General features: G+C 42.7%; 1 protein-coding gene across 1 annotated transcript in view; it reads left to right on the top strand.

The window, feature by feature from the left end:
• Positions 1–27,112, top strand: part of CPNE9 (copine family member 9) — a 513,553-nt gene that overhangs the window by 463,914 nt on the left and 22,527 nt on the right. The window contains exons 18-20 of the mRNA XM_089654338.1: positions 1,250–1,377; positions 1,472–1,574; positions 19,192–19,249. Coding sequence (XP_089510464.1) covers positions 1,250–1,377; positions 1,472–1,574; positions 19,192–19,249 — 289 coding nt within the window. The remainder of the gene's footprint in view (positions 1–1,249; positions 1,378–1,471; positions 1,575–19,191; positions 19,250–27,112) is intronic.

Raw genomic sequence — 27,112 nt, 5'->3', positions numbered from 1 at the left:
CCATACAGGGGATGCCAGAAGTACAGGGAGTGCCATACAGAGGGTGTCTGAAATACAGGGGGGTGCCTGAAAATCAGGGGGTGCAATGCGAGGAGAGTCATTTCTGACCCCTGTTTGAAAACACTAGCTGACTCACCGCTTTGCTAACCAACTAGCATCTGTTTTTTTTCTGAGTTCTGAGTTTTTTCTGGCCTTGAACAAGTAAGCAGATAAGTCAGAGAAAAGTTTCAAGTCCTCATCTACATACTTGATCAGGGTCAGACATGATAGCCAGGTAACAAGTACTTTTCATGGAAGGATCGCTGTGGCATCTTCAATGTCCCTCTCTCTTGGCAGGTAAAAGAAGGGAAGATTCCTGATCATAAGCCAACATCCCCAAAACAACAAAATAGTGAGAAAAAAGGGACCTCCTAAGGCTTGGGACCAGGGGCAGACTGACAATTCATGGGGCCCCCGGGCAATAGGGGATCATGGGGCCCCAGTGTCCTTGCCCAAACTCAAAAAAGCCTATGAAAAAGGTACCGGGGGCATCTCATAGGGCCCCCTACTGACCCTGGGCCCTCTGGCAGTGCCCGAGTTTCCAAATGGTCAGTCCACCCCTGCTTGGGACTTTAAAGGCTTAATTAGTACCACAAAATTATTTAAAAGAGTACAAACTTTTTATTTGTCAAATTGTTGTGTTACAACAATTTTTTGACAAATAAAAAGTTTGTACTCTTAAATAATTTTGTGGTACTAATTAAGCCTTTAAAGTCCCAAGCCTTAGGGGGTCCCTCTTTTCTCTCTCTTGACAGGTTTCCTTTGATAAAAGAGCTTCATATCTCCACTCTATTTAGTAAAACATTGGCTGAAACTGTATATCTATATTATATTTGTCTTATCATTAAAATTAATTAAAATACACAGAACTTTGAAATTTAAATACAGCTCAATCCTACTCAGTCTAAGCAGTGGGTTCTAGAACAGGAGGGTTGTGATGGTGCTGTCCACGGGTAAGTGTCTCCATTGATCAGTCAACAAAGGCAACATGACCCTTCTTCCTCAACCAGTGTTCAGTTCCAGTACCCGCACTAATACCCAGCCAGGAATGGTGTTAAGTGCATAGATGCAAATTTTAAACCGCTCATTTACAGATCAACGTGGTGGGTGTAAGTAAATGAAAGCCGAACATATATATAGCTCCCTCAAAGTAATTCATGCAAGTTATTTTTGGGTCTTTTTTTATTTTGCCTTTCTATCTGGATTTTAGAATGGGGACGTGGATAATCCAAACTGTGTCGGTATACAGGGTGTTCTGGAGGCCTACTTCAAAAGTCTTCGAACGGTTCAGCTTTATGGGCCAACCAACTTTGCATCAGTTATAAATCAGGTTGCCAGGTAAGTAGATGCTTCTCATTTGACTTGAGGTTGAAGGTTTAGTCATTTTTTTTGTGGTTCTGATTGTTTTTTCCTTCCCCTTGTTGCTCTTTAGTGCCGCTAGTGAGGTTACAGATGGCTCCCAGTATTATGTCCTTCTCATCATCACCGATGGAGTCATCTCTGATATGGCACAGACCAAAGAAGCTGTTGTAAATGTAAGTCTGTGTGGTTAAACTCTTCATTTCAATTTCATTGAATAATTAATCCTTTAAAGTTTCTCTACTTTGCCTGATAAAAATATTATCTTTTATCATTTATTCTGTACAATACAAGACTTCTTGCCACCCACTGCACAGCTGCATCATGTCCTGGGGTTAGAAAAGCAATCGGAGTGTCATGCCAATGGGTGAAAAGTTTGGAAGCATTTAATTGTATTAATACTTTATCGGGGTAACATGAGATAAAACACCAATGTACTTTGTTTGTTAGAACAGCCTAGCTTCATCAAGGCTTGGAAAGCTGCAAGGGACAGATTGGTGGGACTCTGGGATCTTTCGAAGTTCAGAAAATACATTTGTGGTTTGCGTTCAAACTAAAGGCTTTAGCAGGTGGTGATGAGAGGATTTATTGGGGACTGTGCATGAGCACACAGCTAGAAAAAACCTTCCATAAAACAGTCTTGTTTCTTCACTTTACTGAGTCTCTGACTGCAGCCTAGCACCGCAACCACAGGCTATAGTCCACGACCCCAGCCACAGGCTATAGGCCACTACCCCAGCCACAGTCTATAGTCTACTACCCCAGCCACAGGCTATAGTCCACTACCCAAGCCACAGGCTATAGTCCACTACCCCAGCCACAGTCTATAGTCCACTGCCCAAGCCACAGGTTCCAGCCTAGCACCCCAACCACAGGCTCCGGCCCATCACTCCAGACACAGGCTCCGGCCCATCACTCCAGACACAGGCTCCGGCCCATCATTCCAGACACAGGCTCCGGCCCATCACTCCAGACACAGGCTCCAGCCCATCACTCCAGAAACAGGTCAAACCTAGTACCCCAGCCACAGGCTCCATCTCATTACCCCAGCCACAGGCTCCATCTCATTACCCCAGCCACAGGCTCCATCTCATTACCCCAGCCATGGGCTCCAACTTAGCATCCCAACCACGGGCTCCAGCTTAGCACCCCAACAACAGGGTCCAGCCCATCACTCCAGAAATAGGCCCAGCCTAGCTCCTCAACCACGGGCTCCAGCCTAGCACCCTAACCACAGGCTCCATCCTAGCACCCCAATCACAGGCTCCAGCCCACTACCTCATTCAAAGCCTCCAGCCCATCACTCCAGAAACAAGCCCAGCCTAGTACCCCAGCCACAGGCTCCAGCCCATCACTCCAGACACAGGCTCCGGTTACTCTCTCCAGCCCAGCACCCTGGCCACAGGATCCAGCCCATCACTCCACACATAGGCTCCAGTCTAGCAACCCAGCCACAGGATCCAGCCCACTGCCCCAGTCACAGGCTCCAGCTCATCACTTCAGATACAGGCTCCAGTCTAGCACCCCAGACGCTCCCTCCAGCCCAGCACCCTTACCACAGGCTCCATCCCACTATCCCAGCCAAAGACTCCAGCCCATCACTCCAGAAATAGGTCCAGCCTAGTACCCCAGCCACAGGCTCCAGCCCATCACTCCAGACACAGGCTCCAGCCCATCACTCCAGACACAGGCTCCAGCCCATCACTCCAGACACAAGCTCCAACCTAGCACACCAGCCATAGGCTCCCCCTCACCACTCCAGCAACAAGCTTCAGCCCAGCACCCCAGCCACAGGCTCTAGCTCAGAGCCCCAGCCAGAGGTTTCATCCCAGCACCCCAATCACAGGCTCCAGACCTATACCCTAGGCCACAGACTCCAGCCCAACACCCCAGCCAGAGTTTCATTCAAAGAACCCTACCATGAAGGTTGCATAGTTTGGTCCTGTGAACTGATGACAAACTTATCAGGGATTGACCAGCCAACAAATAAGCCTCTAATTAAATGCCTCTAACACAGCATCCTGGAGGCTACTCAACAGAGCCTGGTAGATAGAATAACACAGTGATGGAGCTGAAGAGAGTCCAGAGAAGGGAACTGGAGGACCTCAGTTATGAGAAATGACTACAAACATTAAACTTATCCTTCCTGGAGTAGAGACGCTTGAAAGAAAATATGATAGCGATATACAAATATCTTCATGGTGAATATAGCACTGGGAATAAAGTATTCACTCTCAGGGAGTATGAAAAGGCACGGAGAAGCTCTTTAACCTTAACCTGCGTAGGAGGTTTTAACTGTCAGGGCTGTAAGGATGTGAACCTCCCTTCCACAATTGGTGGCAACAGCAGAAAGTATTGATAGTTTCAAGAAAAAAATCTTAGATGGGCATCTCGGTTAACACAGTATACAGGGACATGGGATATGATTTCAAACAGGAGCACACACACCCACACAAGTCGAACTGAATGGACTGGTGTCTTTATTCAACCTTGCTGACAATGTACCTATGTAACCCCAGTGCTACAAATTGAAAGAGACTTTAAAAAAAACAGCCTAATATAAAGACATAAAGCAGGGATTGGAGAACACATCCCTCCAGTAATAAGATGCTTACTTTAAACTTAACCCAAGACCCCAGTGCTGCAAGGCAACTTTGCCAACCTCTCAGCTAATGTACATTATCTGTTTTCCTTGCTGCCATGTTGGACAAGGCTATTGTGCTTTAATGCAGCTCTTCATACATTGGAGGCTCAACAAAGAGGCACACTTTTACCATTATAATATTAACATGTTTCATCAACATCCAAATTCTTTTATCTACTCTTCAAACCAGCTGAATGATAAACTTGTAACAAGGAATGTATTAGCGGTCCAGAGAATGTATATCGGAGGTGAGCGTACATAGATATGGCACAATGCCGCTATTATCAAGCAGCTCACTGTACAAGTTATTTTGATAATTATCCGCCAACTCAGGCATTATGCAATCCAGCTACTATTCAGCACCTCACTGATCCTGGCTCATTAATCCTAACACAGTCACATCACAATAACAAGAGAAGTATGAACTCGCAGTATTAAAAAGAACAAAAGTGCACAGTGCTGAGCCCATAGATAGAATATATTATTCCATCACTTCCTAGACACTCGGCATGCCATGTGGGGCAGCATAAATAGGGCTGTCATGCTGCTTTGGCAGTGTCCTGCCATGTTTTTCCATAGTTACGCATGTCATGGAGATACAGTATATGGAGAAGTGGTGGGGAGGACATGCATAAGTTTGAAGTGTTACTAAACCCCGGACCCTGCATTCACTATATCTGGTCTCCCCGGACCCTGCATTCACTATATCTGGTCTCCCCGGACCCTGCATTCACTATATCTGGTCTCCCCGGACCCTGCATTCACTATATTTGATCTCCCCAGACTGCATTCACTATATCTGGTCTCCCCGGACCCTGCATTCACTATATCTGATCTCCCCGGACCCTGCATTCACTATATCTGATCTCCCCAGACCCTGCATTCACTATATTTGATCTCCCAGGACCCTGCATTCACTATATCTGGTCTCCCCAGACCCTGCATTCGCTATATCCGGTCTCCCCGGACCCTGCATTCACTATATCTGGTCTCCCCGGACCCTGCATTCACTATATCTGGTCTCCCCGACCCTGCATTCACTATATCTGATCTCCCCGGACCCTGCATTCACTATATCTGGTCTCCCCGGACCCTGCATTCACTATATCTGCTCTCCACGGACCCTGCATTCACTATATCTGATCTCCCCGGACCCTGCATTCACTATATCTGGTCTCCCCCGGACCCTGCATTCACTATATCCGCTCTCCCCGGACCCTGCATTCACTATATCTGGTCTCCCCGGACCCTGCATTCGCTATATCTGGTCTCCCCGGACCCTGCATTCACTATATCCGCTCTCCCCGGACCCTGCATTCACTATATCTGGTCTCCCCGGACCCTGCATTCACTATATCCGCTCTCCCCAGACCCTGCATTCACTATATTTGATCTTTGAGAAAAGTCAGGTCTTCTGCCCTGCCAAATAAAACTGCACTTTGTGGTAGAGCTGTTTAAATCTCACAAGTGGATAGACAGAAATTAGAAATACTCTGGCAGGTAAACAAAATACCTTATATGTATTTCATCCATGTATACAATACAAATAATGTAAAATACAATATATACAAAATATAATATGATATATACAATAATAATATTTAATAATATAAAATACAAAACCACTATACCAGTGGTGGTCAACTTTCTTGATATGGTGGGCCCCAAGGGCGGCCCCCAACATCACCAAATTTGCCACACATTGAAATCAGTAAATATACAGTGTCAGAGGCAGAAGACACAATGGGGTTTATTTACTAAAGCTGGAGAGTCCAAAATCAGACTCCATTCTGCATAGAAACCAATCAGCTTCTAACCTCAGCTTGTTCAAAGCTTGTAGGAGGACTTTTCATTCTCCCCTTATTGTCCTATGAGGCTGCAGGACCCTTGACCCTCTGTCTGGACAGTACTGATTGGCCCTATGCTGATCACATGCACTCTCCCAAGAAAAAAAACTTTCGAGCCATACACACCAAACTTAGCATGTGTAGCTTGCCCCGAAGGCTCTGTTCTATCAGCAGATGAATTGGGGACTATGGAAGATGGGGAGGATCAGAGAAGACAGGATCAAATAGCCTTTTTACACAATGCAGAGGATTAATTCCTTAGGTTCCACAGTGAGTATAACAAACATACTTTACTGAATATACAGACTGATTTTACTGTTGTGGGTTTAGTAGCACTTTAATGCTGAACTTCAGCCTTTCCTTTTAGTCATGCACAGTTGAAAAGGCGCTTCTCCTGTAGTGAAATTGCTTACTCTGATTGATGCAGAGGGGGCTGTTTGGGAAAATCAGTCATTTGAGCTGCAGTTTTACTGCCCCTCTGACCAACCATCCAAATAAAGCAATGCAGCCGCTCACAGCTGTACCCATGCCATGGTCGCAATGCTTTGCTTTGTGGCTGCAACTAACCTTAAACAGCATGTCACATTCTGCAGGCAGTACTGCCGCTGGCTGTGACCCATTGAAGTGAACAGGGTCATGAAACAACTGCCCTGCAACAGTTCTGTGGTTTCAGCATTTTGAGGGTTAAAGAAGATACAAGGAGGCCACATATCGCCTCCTCACTGCTGCCAAACACCCTCTGAAAAGTGATCCATTGCAAATAACTTTTGAGAGGGGCTGCCATATAGTCACACACAGGGGCGGACTGACCATTTGGAAACTCGGGCACTGCCGAGGGCCCTGGGTCAGTCGTCAGTCGGCCCCATGAGTTGTCAGTCCGCCCCTGGTCACACATGTGCGTGAGCCTGAACCTGGTGCATTTTGCACTCTCTAATGCTGCTCTGTTGCACTTTATCACAATGTGACTCATCTAAACTAGGATCACCCGTACTGACTAGTATCAGGATTGTGCCATGTCTGTGTTGGCGGATAATTATCATGAGAGCTGTGAAATTGCTCGTTAATAGCGGGACTTTGTAATGTTTATCTATTGTCTCCTGTATTAGTCATTCCGAGGGTCGCTAAAACACAAGTTGTGACATGTATGTATATTGTTCACCTGGTTTAAAAAAAAAGAAGAAGAAGAAACATATTTATTTACTTCAGGTACTTATATAGTGCTGTCAATTTACATATATATATTGTACATTCACATCAGTCCCTAACAGGGGCGGACTGACAACTCATGGGGCCCCTATGTCCTTGCCCAAATTCAAAAAAGCCTAGGAAAAAGGTACCAGGGGCATCTCATGGGGCCACCTACTGACCCCGGGCCCTCGGGCAGTGCCTGAGTTTCCAAATGGTCAGTCTGCCCCTGGTCCCTAACCCTCAAGGGGCGTACAATCTAAGGTCCCTAACTCACATTCATACATACACATACTAGGGACCATTTAGACAGGATCCAATTAACCTACCAGCATGTCTTTGGAGTGTGGGAGGAAACTGGAGTACCCGGAGGAAACCCACACAGGCACAGAGAGAACATGTAAACTCCAGGCAGGTGGTGCCATGGCTGGGATTCGAACCAACGATCCTAGTACTGCCGGGCGGAAGTGCTAACCATTTAGCCACTGTGCTGCCCATACATATTAATACTTTATAATGTTATGCATGTTTTGTTTTTTTTTTTCCAAAAACAATTTTATTGAGAAAAGAGGCACAATGATAACATATACCGGTTACATTCGGATCGTGGAAAGACTCAGTAAATGCCAGTATCCCCTGTCTGGATAGGGGATATACATCTGAAGCATGCATAGTTTTATCATATACCAATGCTGAAAACAAAAAAAAAAAAAAAACATAATCCAAACAAAAACCGACATGAAGAATGATGTGATCATAACAATTGGGTACATGAATCGGCCAATCCTCATATAGTCCCTCTACTGCAATGCAATACACGGAGAAAGGATGGTGATAGCAGTGGGTAGTTGGATGTCCACCCCGGGAGGTAGAAGCTGAAGAACTGTAGTTGTACTTGGGGGATAACAATTGGGTACATGAATTGGCCAATCCTCATATAGTCCCTCTACTGCAGTGGTTCTCAACCTGTGGGTCGCGACCCCTTTGGGGGTCGAACGACCCTTGCACAGGGATCCCCTAAGACCATCAGAAAACACATATTTCCGATGTGTAAAGAGCAGCTACTGTGTAGAAAGCAGCTGCTGTGTTGAAAGCAGCTACTCTGTTAAAAGCAGCTACTGTGTTGAAAGCAGCAGTATTGGAGGTAAAACGACACTCATGAATTATAATTACTGGGTAAATAATTTTATGGTTGGGGGTCACCACAACATGAGGAACTGTATTAAAGGGTCACGGCATTAGGAAGGTTGAGAACCACTGCTCTACTGCAATACAATACACGGAGAAAGGATGGTGATAGCAGTGGGTAGTTGGATGTCCACCCCGGGAGGTGGAGGCTGAAGAACTGTAGTTGTACCTGTGGGTCTGCTGGTAATCGAAGTTCACCAAAACTCAGAGAAATGGGAAGGTAGTGGTAAGAGTGTAGGATAGAGAGAGAGGAAAAAGTGGGGGAGAGAGAGATAAAAAAAAAGAGGGGTGGGGGTAGGGAGGAAAGGGGGTTCCGCTGCAACTGCTCGGGGTCAAATTGTTCATGATAATCAGAGTAACAGTGAGAGGTCCTGTGTGTCAATCTAGGTTGGCATGTGTAGTGGTCCAAGATATAGGTCAGTCCCAGCAATATCTGGGCCGTATTATTCGGTCTCAGTCAAGTAGGGTGTAAATGATATGCATGTCACCCGAGATAGGTACGTATACCTAGTGGTTATGGAGCTATGCTCAAGTGGAGGAAGGGGTGGGGTCGTGCAGCAATTGGTGATAAGCGGCTGTTGTTTTAAAATGACTCCAACATGCCCACGTCATCCTGAATCTCTCGGGGCAATCTTTTGCTACAGAGATGAGTTCCTCCATTTCGGCAACTTTTGTTTAATGTGTGTTTTATTCATTATTGCAACTGTAGTCTTTGGGGGATATTCAGGTCTGTTTTTGTTTTGCCTGTTTTTATTCTGTGACACTTGCACATTTGTTTACAGGTTGACTTTTCTGTTGGTACATATAGACTACTAACGGTAATATATGGTAGCTCTGTACATATTTTTTGTTGCTTATATTATTATGATCTATAAGAATATAGATATATGTAGTTCTCTATTCAGTCAGCAGGTGGAGTGCTAGTCTTCTTTTCACATCATTAGCACAATTACTTTTCAGCTGTGTTAGAGAAAGTTCATTGTTTTTAGAACTGCTGCACTCTGTGGTGCCTTCTGACAGCGGTAACATAGGGACCAGTGGAAGGAACCACGTTGGCCAACAAGGGTCATGCTATCCCTGAAGTGTGTGAAGTCACACTTCCCTGACATGGCGAATAGCCGGAGTGCTCAGAGCTGTTCAAAAGAGTGAAGATTCAACTCAACATATGTACATTTTCAACATATTTGTTTACAGGGTACCTGCTTTATTTTTTTTATTAAGGTGACGGGCCAAAAACGTGAGGATGCCTAAAACCTACAAAGCCACTTTTGTACTTTAAATGCTTTGCATTAAAAAATATTTTCCATTTTGCTTGAGGTGATTGTAGCCGCATTAGTGCATTTGCGACAGAAACAATTGAGAACTGTCCGGGATACTTTTTTTATTTGCACTAACATACAATTTTGAGGACAAGCTTTCGGGGAATGTCCCCTTCTTCAAGGTCTAAGCAGTACTAACATTCTGCTAAAACTTTGTGAGTAGTACTGCTTAGACCTTGAAGAAGGGGACATTCCCCGAAAGCTTGTCCTCAAAATTGTATGTTTAGTGCAAATAAAAAAAGTATCACGGATAGTTCTCAATTGTTCTTGTTGCATTAAAAACAAACTTTGAATTTGCAGGGGCTGTAGTGGTGCTGCGTCCCATTTTTTGATTGTTTAGATTGTAAACTTTGTATGAAACCTGCTTTGATGATGGTATACAATCCAAACACACATGTTCCTGTGTTAAAAATGGCTGTGTGTATCAGTGGGTGCTGCAGCGACCGTCGGCTGGAACTGAACAGAATCAGCAAGGAAAATTGTCACCAGCACACCGAGGATCACCAATATGGGTTCAAAAGTTTTAATGAACGATCACATAGTTACAGCACGGCAACGTTTCGGAGTCTCGCAGGACCCCTTCATCGGGCATGTGACATCATAAGGGGGGATATGATCTCCATGTATAATACATAAGGGGGGATATGATCTCCATGTATAATACATAAGGGGGGATATGATCACCATGTATAATACATAAGGGGGGATATGATCTCCATGTATAATACATAAGGGGGGATATGATCTCCATGTATAATACATAAAGGGGGATATGATCTCCATGTATAATACATAAGGGGGGGATATGATCTCCATGTATAATACATAAGGGGGGATATGATCTCCATGTATAATACATAAGGGGGGATATGATCTCCATGTATAATACATAAGGGGGGATATGATCTCCATGTATAATACATAAAGGGGGATATGATCTCCATGTATAATACATAAGGGGGGGATATGATCTCCATGTATAATACATAAGGGGGGATATGATCTCCATGTATAATACATAAGGGGGGATATGATCTCCATGTATAATACATAAGGGGGATATGATCTCCATGTATAATACATAAGGGGGATATGATCTCCATGTATAATACATAAGGGGGATATGATCTCCATGTATAATACATAAGGGGGGATATGATCTCCATGTATAATACATAAGGGGGGATATGATCACCATGTATAATACATAGGGGGGATATGATCTCCATGTATAATACATAGGGGGGATATGATCTCCATGTATAATACATAAGGGGGGATATGATCTCCATGTATAATACATAAGGGGGGAAATGATCTCCATGTATAATGCATAAGGGGGGATATGATCTCCATGTATAATACATAAGGGGGGATATGATCTCCATGTATAATACATCAGTGGTTCATATAGTGAACTCGGTGTAGAGTTATTCACCATGAGGTCATCACAGAGGACACGGGGGCGCTCTTTACGTCTGGAGTTAAAGAACTTTAATCACCAAATATGGAAAGGTTTCTTCACAGTAAGAGCTGTGAAAATGTGGAATAGACTCCCTCAAGAGTTGGTTCTGGCCAGCTCAGTGGATTGCTGTAGGAAAGTCCTGGATTTTTTCTTGGTTACACAGAATATAACTGGATACTAACATTTATAGGTAAAGTTGATCCAGGGAATATCCGATTGCCTCTCGGGGGATCAGGAAGGAAATTTTTCCCCTGCAGGAGCAAATTGGTTCATGTTTTGTGGGGGTTTTTTCCTTCCTCTGGATCAATGGTGGGTGTAGGATTATAAATTTTTTTTTTTTTGTTGAACTGGATGGACTTTTGTCTTTTTGTCAGCCAGACTAACTATGTAACTATGTAAATCATTACATTTATTTTTTTTTAAATGCAAGCAGTGTAAGCACCTGTATTTGACTTGGTATCAGCAACCTGCAATCTACTGTACAGCGGAGCTGAGAGTGGGAGATTGAGAAGCAACACAAAGAGCCATAAAAGAGCAGAGTGACAGAGAGATGAGCTCATCAATTTGCTGCTTCTCCTATTACTGTCATGTCACAGGCTGGGGAAGGGACATGTAAGTGCCACTTTACAGCAGAGAAAAGTCAGGTCTTCTGCCCTGCCAAATAAAACTGCACTTTGTGGTAGAGCTGTTTAAATCTCACAAGTGGATAGACAGAAATTAGAAATACTCTGGCAGGTAAACAAAATACCTTATATGTATTTCATCCATGTATACAATACAAATAATGTAAAATACAATATATACAAAATATAATATGATATATACAATAATAATATTTAATAATATAAAATACAAAACCACTATACCAGTGGTGGTCAACTTTCTTGATATGGTGGGCCCCAAGGGCGGCCCCCAACATCACCAAATTTGCCACACATTGAAATCAGTAAATATACAGTGTCAGAGGCAGAAGACACAATGGGGTTTATTTACTAAAGCTGGAGAGTCCAAAATCAGACTCCATTCTGCATAGAAACCAATCAGCTTCTAACCTCAGCTTGTTCAATGAAGTTTTGGCAATGAAACCTGGAAGCTGATTGGTTTCTATGCAGAAGGGAGTCTGATTTTGGACTCTCCAGCTTTAGTAAATAAACCCCAATATATCCAAAGACTAAAGGTATGATACAAGAGATGGTCAGAGACTGCAGACATGCTACAGGAGATTTTCAGAGACTACAGACAAGATACAAGGATGGTCAGAGACTATGGATATAGAAATGGTCGGAGACTGCAGACATGAGAGAATAGATGGTCAGAGTCTGTAGACATGATTCTGGCCAGCTCAGTAAATTGTTTTTTTTTTTAAAAAGGCCTGCATTGTTTCCTAGATACACAGAAAATAACTGGATACTACCATTTTAAGGTAAAGTTGATCCAGGGAATATCCGATTGCCTCTCGGGGGATCAGGAAGGAATTTGTTACCCTGCTGGAGCAAATTGGATCATGCTTTATTGGGTTTTTTGCCTTCCTCTGCATCAACTGTGGTTATAGAATAGTCCATATGGAGGTTTTCTATTTGTGTGTGTGATGTGGTTTTTTTTTCTTTTTTTCATTGAACTGGATGGACCAGTGTCTTTTTTCATCCAGATTACCTATGTAACCTTTATACAAGAGATAGTCGGCCAGAGACTGTAGACATGATACAGGAGATGGTCAGAGTCTGCAGACATGATACAGGGGATGGTCAAAGACTGCAGACATGATACAAGAGATAGTCAGTCAGAGACTGTAGACATGATACAGGAGATGGTCAGAGACTGTAGACATGATACAGGAGATGGTCAGAGACTGTAGACATGATACAGGAGATGGTCAGAGACTGTAGACATGATACAGGAGATGGTCAGAGACTGTAGGCATGATACAGGAGAGGTCAGAGACTGTATACATGATACAGGAGATGACCAGAGACTGTAGACATGATACAGGAGATGGTCAGAGACTGTAGACATGATACAGGAGATGGTCAGAGACTGTAGACATGATACAGGAGATGGTCAGAGACTGTAGACATGATACAAGAGATGGCCAGAGACTGGAGATATGATACAGGAGATGGTCAAAGACTGGAGATATGATACAAGAGATGGCCAGAGACTGCAGACATGGTGATATGCTTTAGGAGTTGTTGGAGACTGGAGACAGTCTTCAGGAGACATGATACAGGAGATGGTCAGACACTGGAGATATGATACAGGAGATGGTAGAAGACTGTAGACATGATACAGGAGATGGTCAGACACTGGAGATATGATACAGGATATGGTCGAAGACTGTAGACATGATACAGGAGATGGTCAGAGACTAGATGTATGATACAGGAAATGGCCAGAGACTGCAGACATGATACAAGAGATGGTCAGAGACTAGAGATATGATATAGGAGATGGTCAGAGACTGGAGATATGATACATGAGATGGCCAGAGACTGGAAATATGATACAGGAGATGGTCAGAGACTGGAGATATGATACAGAAGATGGTCAGAGACTGGAGATATGATATAGGAGATGGTCAAAGACTGGAGATATGATACATGAGATGGCCAGAGACTGGAAATATGATACAGGAGATGGTCAGAGACTGTAGACATGATACAGGAGATGGTCAGAGACTGTAGGCATGATACAGGAGATGGTCAGAGACTGTAGGCATGATACAGGAGATGACCAGAGACTGTAGACATGATACAGGAGATGGTCAGAGACTGTAGACATGATACAGGAGATGGTCAGAGACTGGAGATATGATACATGAGATGGCCAGAGACTGGAGATATGAAACAGGAGATGGCCAGAGACTGCAGACATGATACAAGAGATGGTCAGAGACTGCAGACATGGGGATATGCTTTAGGAGTTGTTGGAGACTGGAGACAGGCTTCAGGAGACAGTCATTGACTGGGAACATATTAAACAAGAGTGCTAGAAATCACTGCTATAACAGGGTAATAAAGAAATACAGTATATATTAATGTCTGCAGGGAAACCTGAGGGTTCACAAAATGTACCAAAGGGCTGCATGAGGCCCCTGGAAAGCTGGTTGGGCACCAGGTCTCCTTGCACTCATTTTAAATTGGGACTCAATTGGCTTTGTATTCTTTGTAATAAAAAATAATAATTATAATGACAGGTAGTTGGAAAATCGTAAGCCTTTCAAAATTCAGTACCTGCTCTGTCTAACTTTAGGTTGTCTCGTAGCTCCAAGGGTGTCTGGAATTATTGCTAGAAATGTAGGGTCAAAGAGAGCGCAGACGGAGTAAACAGAACAGGTAGCACACACAGGAATAGAACAAAATTAGGAAAAAAGCTTGAACAAAAGTGCGTTTCCTCTGGGCAGTGTGAGAAAGAGCAGCCGCTAATAAGCCAATATCCTAACAACTGAGAATAACAATTAGTGTCTAAAAATCAAGCGCGTTCAATGCTGGCCTCCCAGTAGGCTAGGAAATGAAAAAAAGTCCTTTCTAACTGCTGATGAAAATCTGGTTTAATGAAGAGTTGACATTAATTCCAATTAAAATGAGGAAGGTTAGTAATAATCCCACAGAGCGCACAAGAGAGATGTTTGTAGAAAAGAGTCTGCGTAGAGAACAAAGCCGGCCGAGAAGATTTTTTCCGAGAACTGAAAAGCCTGGCGCAGCTAAACCGTGTTGTTTCTGTAGAGCGCCCCATCGAGGGGCTTCACCACAACAAAAAAGAGAGACCTCGTTATTATCGTCAACGGACCATAGGAAGTTCAGACTTCTAATTATGGCCTCGAGCACTTTCTAATTTTTCTGCATGCGTCTTCGACTTAACTGGCTTCTTTAAAATTGACTTGTGCTTTTTCTGTAGGAACAAAATTAATTTAAAGGACGCTAATCCCAAAAGGCAAGCTATTTCATGTGTAAGGAAATATCATTAACCTTCATGATTTTGCAGACCCTGAGGGAGTTTTTGAGGCAGATCCCTCAACCACAATTAACGGAAGTCAAAAAACATGTATAGTACTGCGTGCCCATAACCTACTATCACTTTTAACATGGGCTATAGCTGGTGGTGCAGCTACAACACCCCCACCATGTTCTGGCCATAAAAGTCAAACTGACATGGAAAAACTATTAAAAAAAATATAAACAGTTCATAACTAATTGAGAAGTTGTGCAATGGGAAGGGCCATTACCAATATACCAAATTATAAATCCCCCCCCAAATAACGGTGTTAATTGGGTTTCTTTTGTGGATTAACAGTGCCGAGTGCTAGGGAGAGGACGCATTTTAATAACAGTTTGCAGCACAACCATACCTGTAGTCTTGTTTTTTTTATACTTGAAAAGAAAAAGTTGTATATACTTATACAAACAAAATTGAAAACCACATAGACTGCACATATCATTTGTATAAATGCAAAAAAATGAATACAAAATAAAGAGTATAACTCATTCCCATGTGCAAAGTGCTGGAGTTCAACTCCTAATTTCATATGTTGATTGGTAATTCATTCCACTGTGCTCAAATCAGTGCCCCACATAGACTGACACTCACCACCATCCAATGACCATCTTCCTCTGGAATGATCATTCACGCTTGCGGGACTATCCCAGTAAACTGAGAATTGCAGCTTGTGACCAGCTATTCTTGGAATGGTCCGTACCAGAAAATATATGGATGGAGGAATCATTCCTGCTGTGCTATTGTGTTCTGATGGCAGGGAGCCTTCCCCGCCATCAGAATTCAACGATCAGTGTTGCTGGCTATAGCACTGATCATTCAGAAATAACTGGACATTTTGGCTGTACAGAATCAAATCAATAGATCAACAGCTGTACAACCAGGGTACCCATACATGGATCATAATTCGAATGCTGAACCGGCCACATTTTCCTCCATGTATGGCCGGCTTAAAGTGTTACTAAACTCAGGACCCTGCACTCACTATATCTGGTCTTCCCGGACCCTGCACTCACTATATCTGGTCTTCCCGGACCCTGCACTCACTATATCTGGTCTTCCCGGACCCTGCACTCACTATATCTGATCTTCCCGGACCCTGCATTCACTATATCTGGTCTTCCCGGACCCTGCACTCACTATATCTGGTCTTCCCGGACCCTGCACTCACTATATCTGATCTTCCCGGACCCTGCACTCACTATGTCTGGTCTCCCCGGACCCTGCACTCACTATATCTGATCTTCCCGGACCCTGCACTCACTATATCTGGTCTCCCCGGACCCTGCACTCACTATATCTGGTCTCCCCGGACCCTGCACTCACTATATCTGATCTTCCCGGACCCTGCACTCACTATATCTGGACTCCCACAGTATACAGAACATGGAATTGCAATTATTTTAGTAAATAGAATCTGCTAAATACCTTTTGTAATCAGCAGTTACAGCAGTCTTGTGACTTCTATCAGTGTCCAGCTGAACACTGGTTAAAGCTTGTAGGAGGAGTTTTCATTTTGCTCTAGGAGCAATACTTGACGCGTTTCGATCAAAGATCGTCTTCAGGAAGTACACCAGGTGCCGGGCTCAGGCACTTCTCTTGTGAGTGTATTCCTTTACTTAATTCTCCAAAATAGAGGTATAACACGTTTTTTGCACTATGGGATGTCCCCTCTCTGTTCTTTTATTATGGTAACATATTGCATGCCCCGCCTGTGGAGGTGAGGAGACATTGGGTGTTCTGCAATTCATTTTCTGGTACGGACCATTCCAAGAATAGCTGGTCACAAGCTGCAACACGCGGTTTACTGGGATAGTCCCGCAAGTGTGAATGACCATTCTAGACTTAGCTCAGATATTCAGGTAAGTGAGTGTGCTTAGCTGAGGTAGACCCTCCTTCCCTCCTCCAGATGAAAGAAAAGCATAAATTATTTTATTTCAGGTACTTATATAGCGCCGTCAATTTACACAGCGCTTTTTACATATATATTGTACATTTACATCAGTCCCTAACCCTCAAGGGGCATACAATCTAAGGTCCCTAACTTACAATCATACATATGCATACTAGGGACAATTTAGACAGGAGCCAATTAACCTACCAGCATGTCTTTGAAGTATGGGAGGAAACCAGAGTACTCGGAGAAAACCCACACAGGCACAGGGAGAACATGCAAACTCCTGGCAGGTGGTGCCATGGTTGGGATTTGAACCAACAAACGCTAGTACTGCCAGGCAGAAGTGCTAACCATTTAGCCACTGTGTTGCCTGTAAATGCCGTGAAGACTCCTGGGATATATGACCAAAAAGGTCAAATCAAACTCAAGAGGTGCTATCACGCTTTTCAGCTTCCTGAGTACTGGTTGTCCCTAAACCTGTGAGGGTTCAGAAAAATGGCAGCTTCCAGCTACAAAGTTGGTGCTTTGCCCTCTGCCTGATTGCCTCACTAGCCACTACAAATAAGCACATTATAGGGGTGTGCCATATATCTGACTGCAGCCGGTGGCAGAATTTGTTATATTGAGAATTCTGGGTTCAGGGCACTTGGGAAGATAAGACATGCGCAGGCATTTCATGGTCTACATCTACTGTCTTTATGAAATTTTAGGCTTCCAAACTAATTTTTTATATAATGGTCTGCTGGGGAGTTTTATTTTCAGCTGTGGACGTAGCCAGCCAAGCTGTCCAGGGAACATTTTTGAGCTTTCTGCGCTCCCTTTAGCTTTGAATATTAATTTCTCTAATCAGCCTCTGTTGATGTTTCCCACAGGCTTGAGCTTAGAGTTTTAACATTTAAAGTAATGAATACTTCTTAAACTGGGCAATCTCAGATGAGGTTTCCCAGATGATTCTGCTTGGAAGTCAATAAATATTTGAAGGTGCTCACAACAGCTTGCAGAGTGGTCCCCAAGAGCTGGGCTGACCATGTGGGAAAGCTAGCATGGTTGGTCCACCCTGGCCAAGCAGAGTGACACTGGCACATCTGCACGTACTTTCAGAATGGACGGTACAGTAACTGATTGCCTTAGATGTGAGTACAAGTTGAAGACTAGTATCGCTGGTCTCCCACGGCCAACTGGAGTGACACTGAAACGTGCAGGTGCTTTCAAAAATGGCTGGTACAGTAACGGATTGCCTTAGATGTGAGTACAAGTTGAAGACTAGAATCCCTTGCCCACCATGGCCAACTGGAGTGACACTGAAACCTATGCAGGTGCTTTCAAAATGGTAGGTACGGTAACTGATTGCTTAGATGTGAGTACAAGTTGAAGACTAGTATCGCTGGTCTACCATGGCCAACTAGAGTGACACTGAAACATGTGCAGGTGCTTTAAAAAATGGCTGGTACAGTAACTGATTGCTTAGATGTGAGTACAAATTGAAGACTAGTATCGCTGGTTTACCATGGCCAACTAGAGTGACACTGAAACATGTGCAGGTGCTTTCAAAAATGGCTGGTACAGTAACTGATTGCCTTAGATGTGAGTACAAGTTGAAGACTAGAATCGCTTGCCCACCATGGCCAATTGGAGTGACACTGAAACCTATACAGGTGCTTTCAAAATGGTGGGTACGGTAACTGATTGCTTAGATGTGAGTACAAGTTGAAGACTAGTATTGCTGGTCTACCATGGCCAACTAGAGTGACACTGAAACATGTGCAGGTGCTTTAAAAAATGGCTGGTACGGTAACTGATTGCCTTAAAGGTGAGTACAGACAGTAAGATTTTTGAGGCATTCTGATTAAAGGGTCAGTCTGACCAAAACTGACCTTTCAGTGTTGGTAGTGTTAGATCACCTAAGAGTTTCTTGGGGACTCTAGTGGCATCTGTATGCCCACTTTGACTATTTACATTTCTGTGATTGAAGGCCTCAGCATTATGTGGAACATCTGGGATTGTTTTCATGCTGTATATCCTTCCTTGACCACATGGGTAAGGTATTACACTGACCTGTCAATTGGTTTCTGTAGCAAATCAAAAACCATTTTGTAGACTTTGACAAAACAATTGTGCTACTCATTGTGCAATCACCAATGCAATAGGAGATGTAGCCTAGAAAATGTAACCACCCTGTGCAGAAAATCAATATTCTTGGTGTCTATGGGGTACGGTTTCAATGGTGTAAATGACGTTGTGTACTTACTGTGTTGCAGGCTTCATTGTTACCGATGTCCATTATTATAGTGGGAGTTGGACCAGCAGAGTTTGATGGTAAGTGATCTGGTCTACCTAACGGCAGAATTTTTTTTTGCTGTACCAATTCTGCAAAAATTATTTTTGTAAGTCATTTTAACCTTTAGCAGTTTTATTGTATTATATTTTTCATGCATGTAGTTCAAATATAAATGTATTAGTGCTACCTCAATTGGCTATCTATATCTCAGAAAGTGAGATCCCGGATTACAAATAGGTAAGCATACTGATTTTTTTTTTTTTTCAGGTTAGGCAGGCATAGGTAGGAGGAAGGAGGAGGGAGCATCTTTAAGAATAGATGTAGTTAGGCTTTTCTTTCACTTTTCGGTAACACTACATAGCACTGCCTAATACACAGGTTATTTGGTGCTAGGTAGTTGTTGCTAATCATGGGACAGACCTGCTGTTGACTTTTTGTTTAGCAGGTTGGTGTAAAACACGGGTGTCATACTTGGTGGCCCTCCAGCTATTGCCAAACTACAAGTCCCATGAGGCATTGCAAGATAGACAGTTACAAGCATGACTCCCAAAGGTAGAGGCATGATGGGACTTGTAGTTTGGCAACACCTAGAGGGCCACCAGTTTGACACCCCTGGTGTAAAAGCTAAGATGTAAAGGCTGTGCATAGTAACACATGTTTTCTATGAATCACTATAGGGTCTGCTTATTTTTAAAAAATCATTTGGACGAATGTGATAAACATTTGCCCAGCCTTGACTAATTCTGACAGTATTTTGTTTAGTACACTGATTTTCACATGATCATCCGCTCCATCTAGTGGCCATAATACCATATTTTTCCTGATTTAGGTATATCAGAACAATACTGTATTATGGTCACTAGATGGAGCTAACGATCATAGGAAATCTTTGTATTAAGCCAAATACAGTCAGAATTAATTTGTCACATTCACCCAACAGATTTTTTGTAATTGGACCCTTAAGGTTCTGAGGAGTCTATTGTTCTTTATTAGGATAGGAGGACTAAGGTACATATGTTGTGTTGCTCATGTAGTCATGTATTATAATTGTTATTATTATTATACAGAATTGTATATAGCACCAACAGTTTGCACAGCACTTTACAACATGAGAGCAGACAGTACAGTTACGATACAATACAATTCAATACAGGAGAAATCGGAGAGCCTTGGTCCCGAGAACTTACTCAAATTTTGTTTCTGCTACTTTCCATGCAGTACATAGACAATGCTAATCTACTATGAAAGTTTTCTGCCCCTCCCCTTTTACTAAAGGGTATATAAGGCCAACATTTCTTTTTTTAGTATAGGGAAGGGTTAGAACCTCTCTTTTAATGCAGTTTGAGTCCCCACAGGGGGATTCACCTACTCTGGGTACCAGGGGGTTACATAGGGGATACTAATTCCAATGACAACTGTATAAGAGTGGGTCTCTTCTCACTTGGGGAAGGGGCGGACTGACAACTCATGGGGCCCCTGGGCAATAGGGGATCATGGGGCCCCTGTGTCCTTGCCCAAACTCAAAAAAGCCTATGAAAAAGGTACCAGGGGCATCTCATGGGGCCCCCTACTGACCCCAGGCCCTCAGGCAGTGCTCGAGTTTCCAAATGGTCAGTCCACCCCTGCTTAGGGAAGATCTCCAGCTGTGTTTACAGGACAGGAAATGAAGGGGAATCTCCTTAAATCGACAAAGATAACAAAATAAGTTTAATCCATTCCCTGCTCTGTTAAAGTGATTCTAAAGGGTTCCTTTTTTTTTTAATATAAAAATAACAAACATGTCTATACTTACCTGCTGTGTGCAGTGGCTTCACACAGAGCAGCTCGGATCCTCCTCTTCTCGGGTCCCCCGACAGCACTCCTGGCCCCTCCCTACTGTCAGGTGCCCCCACAGCAAGCAGCTTGCTATGGGGGTACCCGAGCATGTGCACTCCCCACCCACTGCTTCGTGGGTCCATTCACACACGGAGCCAAGGCTCTGTCCCGCCCGCTCTTCTCATTTGCTCACTGGCTGTGATTGACAGCAGCAGGAGCCAATGCTGTCTCAGCCAATAATAAGAGGGAGTCCCGGGATAGCTGAGACTCCAGTGCACATCGCTTGATCAAGAGGGGGCCTAGGTGAGTATCAGGGGCAGGTTGGGATGCTGCACATAGAAGGTTTTTTACCTTCATGCATACAATTCATGAAGGTAAAAAACCTTAAGCCTTTACAACCAATTAAAAAAAAAAAAACCTGAAAAAGCCCCAGCAGCAGGACTGAGGCATACGGTAAGTATTCTTCTCTTTTGAAATCCCCAAAACTGATTGAATATTAGATCCTCAAAGTGAACCTGCACCCTGATCATGCACACTAAAGTATTTACATATTTGGAACAAGCAGTAAGCCCTGAATTATCTCTGTATCTATAGGCAATGTGAAGAAATTAATTTGTAAAATTTACAAAATTGCAATAAAAATCTTATTTTTTTTCTATGAGAGCAGAATCTTGCCAGCTTGCCACAACTCTAATGTGAACACACAGCAGGTGTTTCTAAGCTAGAAAGCTGTCTTGAGTCTTTGCTTTTATCTTTGAGGATCTTTGAGAATAAATAACTTTACATTAAACACAGAGAAGTCAGGAAGAGCTTGTTTTAAAGCCTTTTCAGTCTCCATTCGCAGTGGAGCTGAGCATCTTTGGTCGATTTTTTTTTTCTGAAGAAGGTCAACTGCTGCTCACACTCACCTTTCAATGAATTCTAAACTATCTCCGAAGCATCTCAAACTGATGTCCAAACTCATAGCATCAACACAAGCTCAAAGCCCATCCACAGGCCCTTATATTAATATATTGTTAGGAGTTGCTTTTATCTTGCCCATCCCTCTATATATAGTATGTCACCATTGTTGCCCTTTACAATGTAAAAAATGGAGTTAAAAAAAAATCAGATGTTTACATTTTTTCAATAATTGTGAATAGGAAAACTAGCCTAGTTCCTAGCCGGATACAGCAGCCCAATAGTTAATTTATGACATTTTGAGGTTGTCGGCTGCCCTTGAGGTTTTATTTTGCCTGCAGGAGAAAATAACAGTGCAAATTCCCAGTCGAAACACTCAGGTTTGCTACAAAGTCATTTCATGTGAAATGCTCAGAGTAATTAGGGTGTTCAATCCTGAATACATATTTACAGCCTAGTGGAAGATTTCACACCGCGGTCCAAATATAGAATTTTCTAAATTGTGCCCAGCGAGGATTCCAAGTAAAACGAACCCAGTTTATAACAGAGTTTCCAGACGTTTCTTTTGGTTCTTCTTAAATCACCGGATACAAAATCTGGATAGTAGGCAACTGTAAAATGCGGTATGTGGCTCAGTGGAGATGGAACTATGGGCAAATATGGCACAAAAGTTGCAGGTATGATTCAGTCTGTCAAGAGCACTGACCAGGGGCGGACTGACCATTTGGAAACTCGGGCACTGCCCGAGGGCCCGGAGTCAGTAGGGGGCCCCATGAGATGCCTCTAGTACCTTTTTCATAGGCTTTTTTGAGTTTGGGCAAGGACACAGGGGCCCCATGATTCCCTATTGCCCGGGGGCCCCATGAGTTGTCAGTCCACCCCTGTCCCCAAGTGAGAAGAGACCCACTCTTACACAGTTGTCATCGGAATTAGCGTCCCCTATGTTACCCCCTGGTACCCAGAGTAGGTGAATCCCCCCTGTGGGGACTCAAACTGCATTAAAAAAGAGGTTCTAACCCTTCCCTATACTAAAAAAAGAAATGTTGGCCTTATATACCCTTTAGTAAAAGGGGAGGGGGGGGGGCAGAAAACTTTCATAGTAGATTAGCATTGTCTATGTACTGCATGGAAAGTAGCAGAAACAAAATTTGAGTAAGTTCTCGGGACCAAGGCCCTCTGATTTCTCCTGTATTGAATTGTATTGTATCGTAACTGTACTGTCTGCTCTCATGTTGTAAAGTGCTGTGCAAACTGTTGGTGCTATATACAATTCTGTATAATAATAATAATAACAATAATTATAATACATGACTACATGAGCAACACAACATATGTACCTTAGTCCTCCTGTTTTAATAAAGAACAATAGACTCCTCAGAACCTTAAGGGTCCAATTACAAAAAATCTGTTGGGTGAATGTGACAAATTAATTCTGACTGTATTTGGCTCAATACAAAGATTTCCTATGATCGTTAGCTCCATCTAGTGACCATAATGCAGTATTTTTCTGAAATACCTAAATCAGGAAAAATATGGTATTATGGCCACTAGATGGAGCGGATGATCATGTGAAAATCAGTGTACTAAACAAAATACTGTCAGAATTAGTCAAGGCTGGGCAAATGTTTATCACATTCGTCCAAATGATTTTTTAAAGTTTTTGTTCCCCCAGCAGTATTTTAGTACCTGCTGATGCCGCCAATGATGACAAAGCTGTTCATTCTGCAATAACATTTTACAGCAGTGTTTTCACCCTGGCTTTTTTTTTTTTTGTAAACTCGGGTTTCAGTGCTCACCTTCAGGCCAGAGCTGTCCCATGCCGTACTCACCACACTGGCTTTCACCACAGCATGTCCTCAATCTTCTGGGTTGAATGAAGCCCCGTGTCGCTCAACCTGAAAGACTAAGGAGATCAACCTTGTGCAGGGTGTCAAACGCCTGCCCCCGCAGAAACATCACCATAGCACCATGCCTTCTCTGTTCATCGTGCCTTTGACATCATCATACATTGATTGTTAGTGTACTACTACCTTAAATGAATGGTCTGCGGAGAATTGCCTCTTTACATTGGGCAGAATAGGAGGCTTGTTGGGGAGATGTGTAGATTTACTAATTAAAACAACTGTGTTCCTTCTTAGGCTGCTTTCACAGTGTAGCAGATGTATTTTTTATATTGCAGCACTTATAAAATGGACTATTCGGTTTTAAAAATTGCATAGCGCATTTTAAATGCGTTGAATGCAGCGCATAAAGCTGAGAATAGCTGATTGTAAAGGATGCTCCTTAACAACCAGCTATTCATTGGTTGTTAAGGATGCTGGCGGGTAGTTGTTAAGGAGCTGGAACCCAACGACGTCCTTAACAACAGTGATAATGCTTCCCGCATGGCCAGCATTGTCCAGCTCAGAAGCGGTGCTACCACCTGATCATTTTTGATGCGTTCCAGCATGGCAAGAGTGCATCAGTGAGCAAGGGCCTTTAGAGTCAAAGAATGGGATGGTAAATTAATAATCTTGATAATATTGACTACATTTAAAAGAAGTGCTTAAAAGGTGGACTGAGAGAAGGTTACCTTGAATAAAGAATATCTTACATCTGTCTGTCTACGTCTGATTTTTGATTCTGAAGTTTTATGGGCAACTGGGAGATTTGGCCTTGAATGGAAAGTTCTATTTTCAAGGATGGTGAGCTAAACATAAAGACAATTTTCCAGATACTAGAATAGGATTCTTTATCTCGATTTTTGGAAATTTTGATATTTATGGTTTATTTGTTTTTAAGTTGATTTGATACCAACATTTTTAAAAAATGGTAGTCCGTGGAGAAGGTCTCCTTACATCTTTGGTCAGTGAATGCATGTCTTCTTACATTGGTGGTCAGTGGAGAAGGGCTACCTTACATTGGTAGTCAGGGAAGTGCCCTTACATTGGTGGTTCACCTCGACATCAGCAGTCAATAGGAAAAGTTCTGTTTACATTGATGGTCAATTAATGCCCCCTTTAAGCACTAGTCAGTGTAAAAGTGCCCTCTTACAATGGTGGTCAGTATAGTAGTATTAGAAAATCTTCCAAACATAGCGCTAAATGAAAAGAACTCCCTATTCTGGCCATATATGACCTGTTATTTATGATAATAAATAACTTTAAATTGTATTTACTGTATTTGTGGGAACTGACCTCAGGTATATTTTAAACTAAATAATAGAGCCATTATTTCTACAGCTACAGTGCATATTTGGAATATAATGATAACTGTACCTCTCATTGCTTGACGTGTAGGGCTCCTATTCCAAATCTAAATCATATGTCATTTAAATGTAAGAAAGGTCAAGAGGCCCTAGAATAGAATTGTGGATAGAATGGGAGACTTGTTGAGTAGAAGTGTAGATTTACTATTTAAAACAATTGTGTTCCTCTTAGAGTCAAGGAAAGGGATGGTAATTTAATAACCTCGATATTATTGAACACATTGAAAGACCTAATTAGAAGATGGACTGAGAGAAGGTTACCTTGAATAAGCAATATATATCTGTCCTTGGGATTTTTGATTCTGGAATTTTATGGGCAAGTGGGAGATTTTGCCATTAAATGTAAAAAAAATATATTCAAGGATGGTGGACTAAACATGGAGACACATTTCCAGTGTTCCAGAAACTAGAATTGGGCTCTTTGTTGATCTTGATTTTAGGAATTTTTGATTATTATGGCCTAAATGTTATATGTAGATTTGATACCAATATTTTTTTTTTTTTAAATGGTAGTCGGTGGAGAAGGCCTTCTTACATTCATGGTCAATGAAGGCATGTCTTCTTACATTGGTGGTCAATGGAGAAGGGCTACCTTCCATTCATAGTCAAGGAAGTGCCCTTTAAATCGGTGGTCAGTGTAGAAGTGTCCCCTACATCAGTAATCAATGTAAGAAGGGCCTGCCTGATTTGGTGGTCAAAGTAGTGTCCCGTTGGTAAGAAGGTCAAGAGGGTAGGAAGGTCAAGAGGTTTTGGAAGAGAATTATGGGTAGGATAGGAGGCTTGTTGGGGAAATGTTTAGATTTACTATTTAAAACAACTGTGTTCCTTCCTAGAGTCAAGGAAAGGGATGGTAATATAATAACCTTGATATTATTGAATACATTGAAAGAATTGCTTAGAAGATGGAAACAATTGAGTACTGACGTGATACTTTTTTTATTTGCACTAACATACAATTTTGAGGACAAGCTTTCGGGGTATGTCCCCTTCTTAAAGGTCCAGGCAGTACTACTACAAAGTTTTAGCAAAATGTTAGGAGAGATGTTGAAAGATGTAGAAGATGGAGTGAGAGAAGACTACCTTGGAAAAGTAATATCATAGATCTTTCCTCCAAGTTTTTTTATTATGGAATTTAATGGGCAGTTGGAAGATTTGGCCTCCCTACATTTGTGGTCAATGAAGGCATGTCTTCTTACATTGGTGGTCAGTGGAGGAGGACTGCCTTATATTGGTAGTCAGGGAAATGGCCCTTACAATGGTGGTCGAAGTGTCAGCAATCAATGTAAGACGGGCCTGCTTAAATTGGTGGTCAATGTAGTGCCCCCTTTCAGCAGTAGTCTACGTAGAAGTGTCCCCTTACATTGGCGGTAATTGAGACGAAGGATGCCCCTTATGTTGGCTGCCATTAGGAAAAATAACAGTGAAAAAAAGTGTGTGGCCAATAATTATACAGGAAAAAAGTCACCTCCTTGCCTATGTTGCCTCTACATAAGTGCTGCCTATGCCTCACAGTAATTCCAGACATGTAGAGGGTACTAAAGCTTCTACTGGCAGAACAAATTTAAATTTAAAAGGATAAAATTGGCCTCTACGCTGCTTCAGTCTGCCCTACCCACTGTGATCTGTCTGGTTCCATTTAAGTGCATTCTTCATTTGAAATGAAGTTTTGACCTTCTGAGAACAAATTACTGCAAGAACTACAAGTGGGTTCTTGAGAAGTTTGTTTTCTCTCAGAGAGCCGTTTTGAGCAAACGTCTTAAATCTTATTGCGCATATCTCCTCCTGCTTTGAAAATGGAAAAAAAAAGGACAAGCTATGTGAAGGATTAAAAGATTCTGTCCTGTTGGAGACAGATAAAGTGTAATGAAAGTGGATCGCCGGCCGAAGTGCATTGCTTTTATAGCGGATAGAAAGATTTGCGGGCGTCGTAGGCATGTAT

The sequence above is a fragment of the Staurois parvus genome, unplaced genomic scaffold (genome assembly GCF_062004578.1).
Source record: "Staurois parvus isolate SC_StPar_1 unplaced genomic scaffold, SC_StPar_1.0 ptg000757l, whole genome shotgun sequence".
Taxonomy (NCBI): Eukaryota; Metazoa; Chordata; class Amphibia; order Anura; family Ranidae; genus Staurois; species Staurois parvus.
This window is presented reverse-complemented; position numbering and strand designations above follow the sequence as displayed.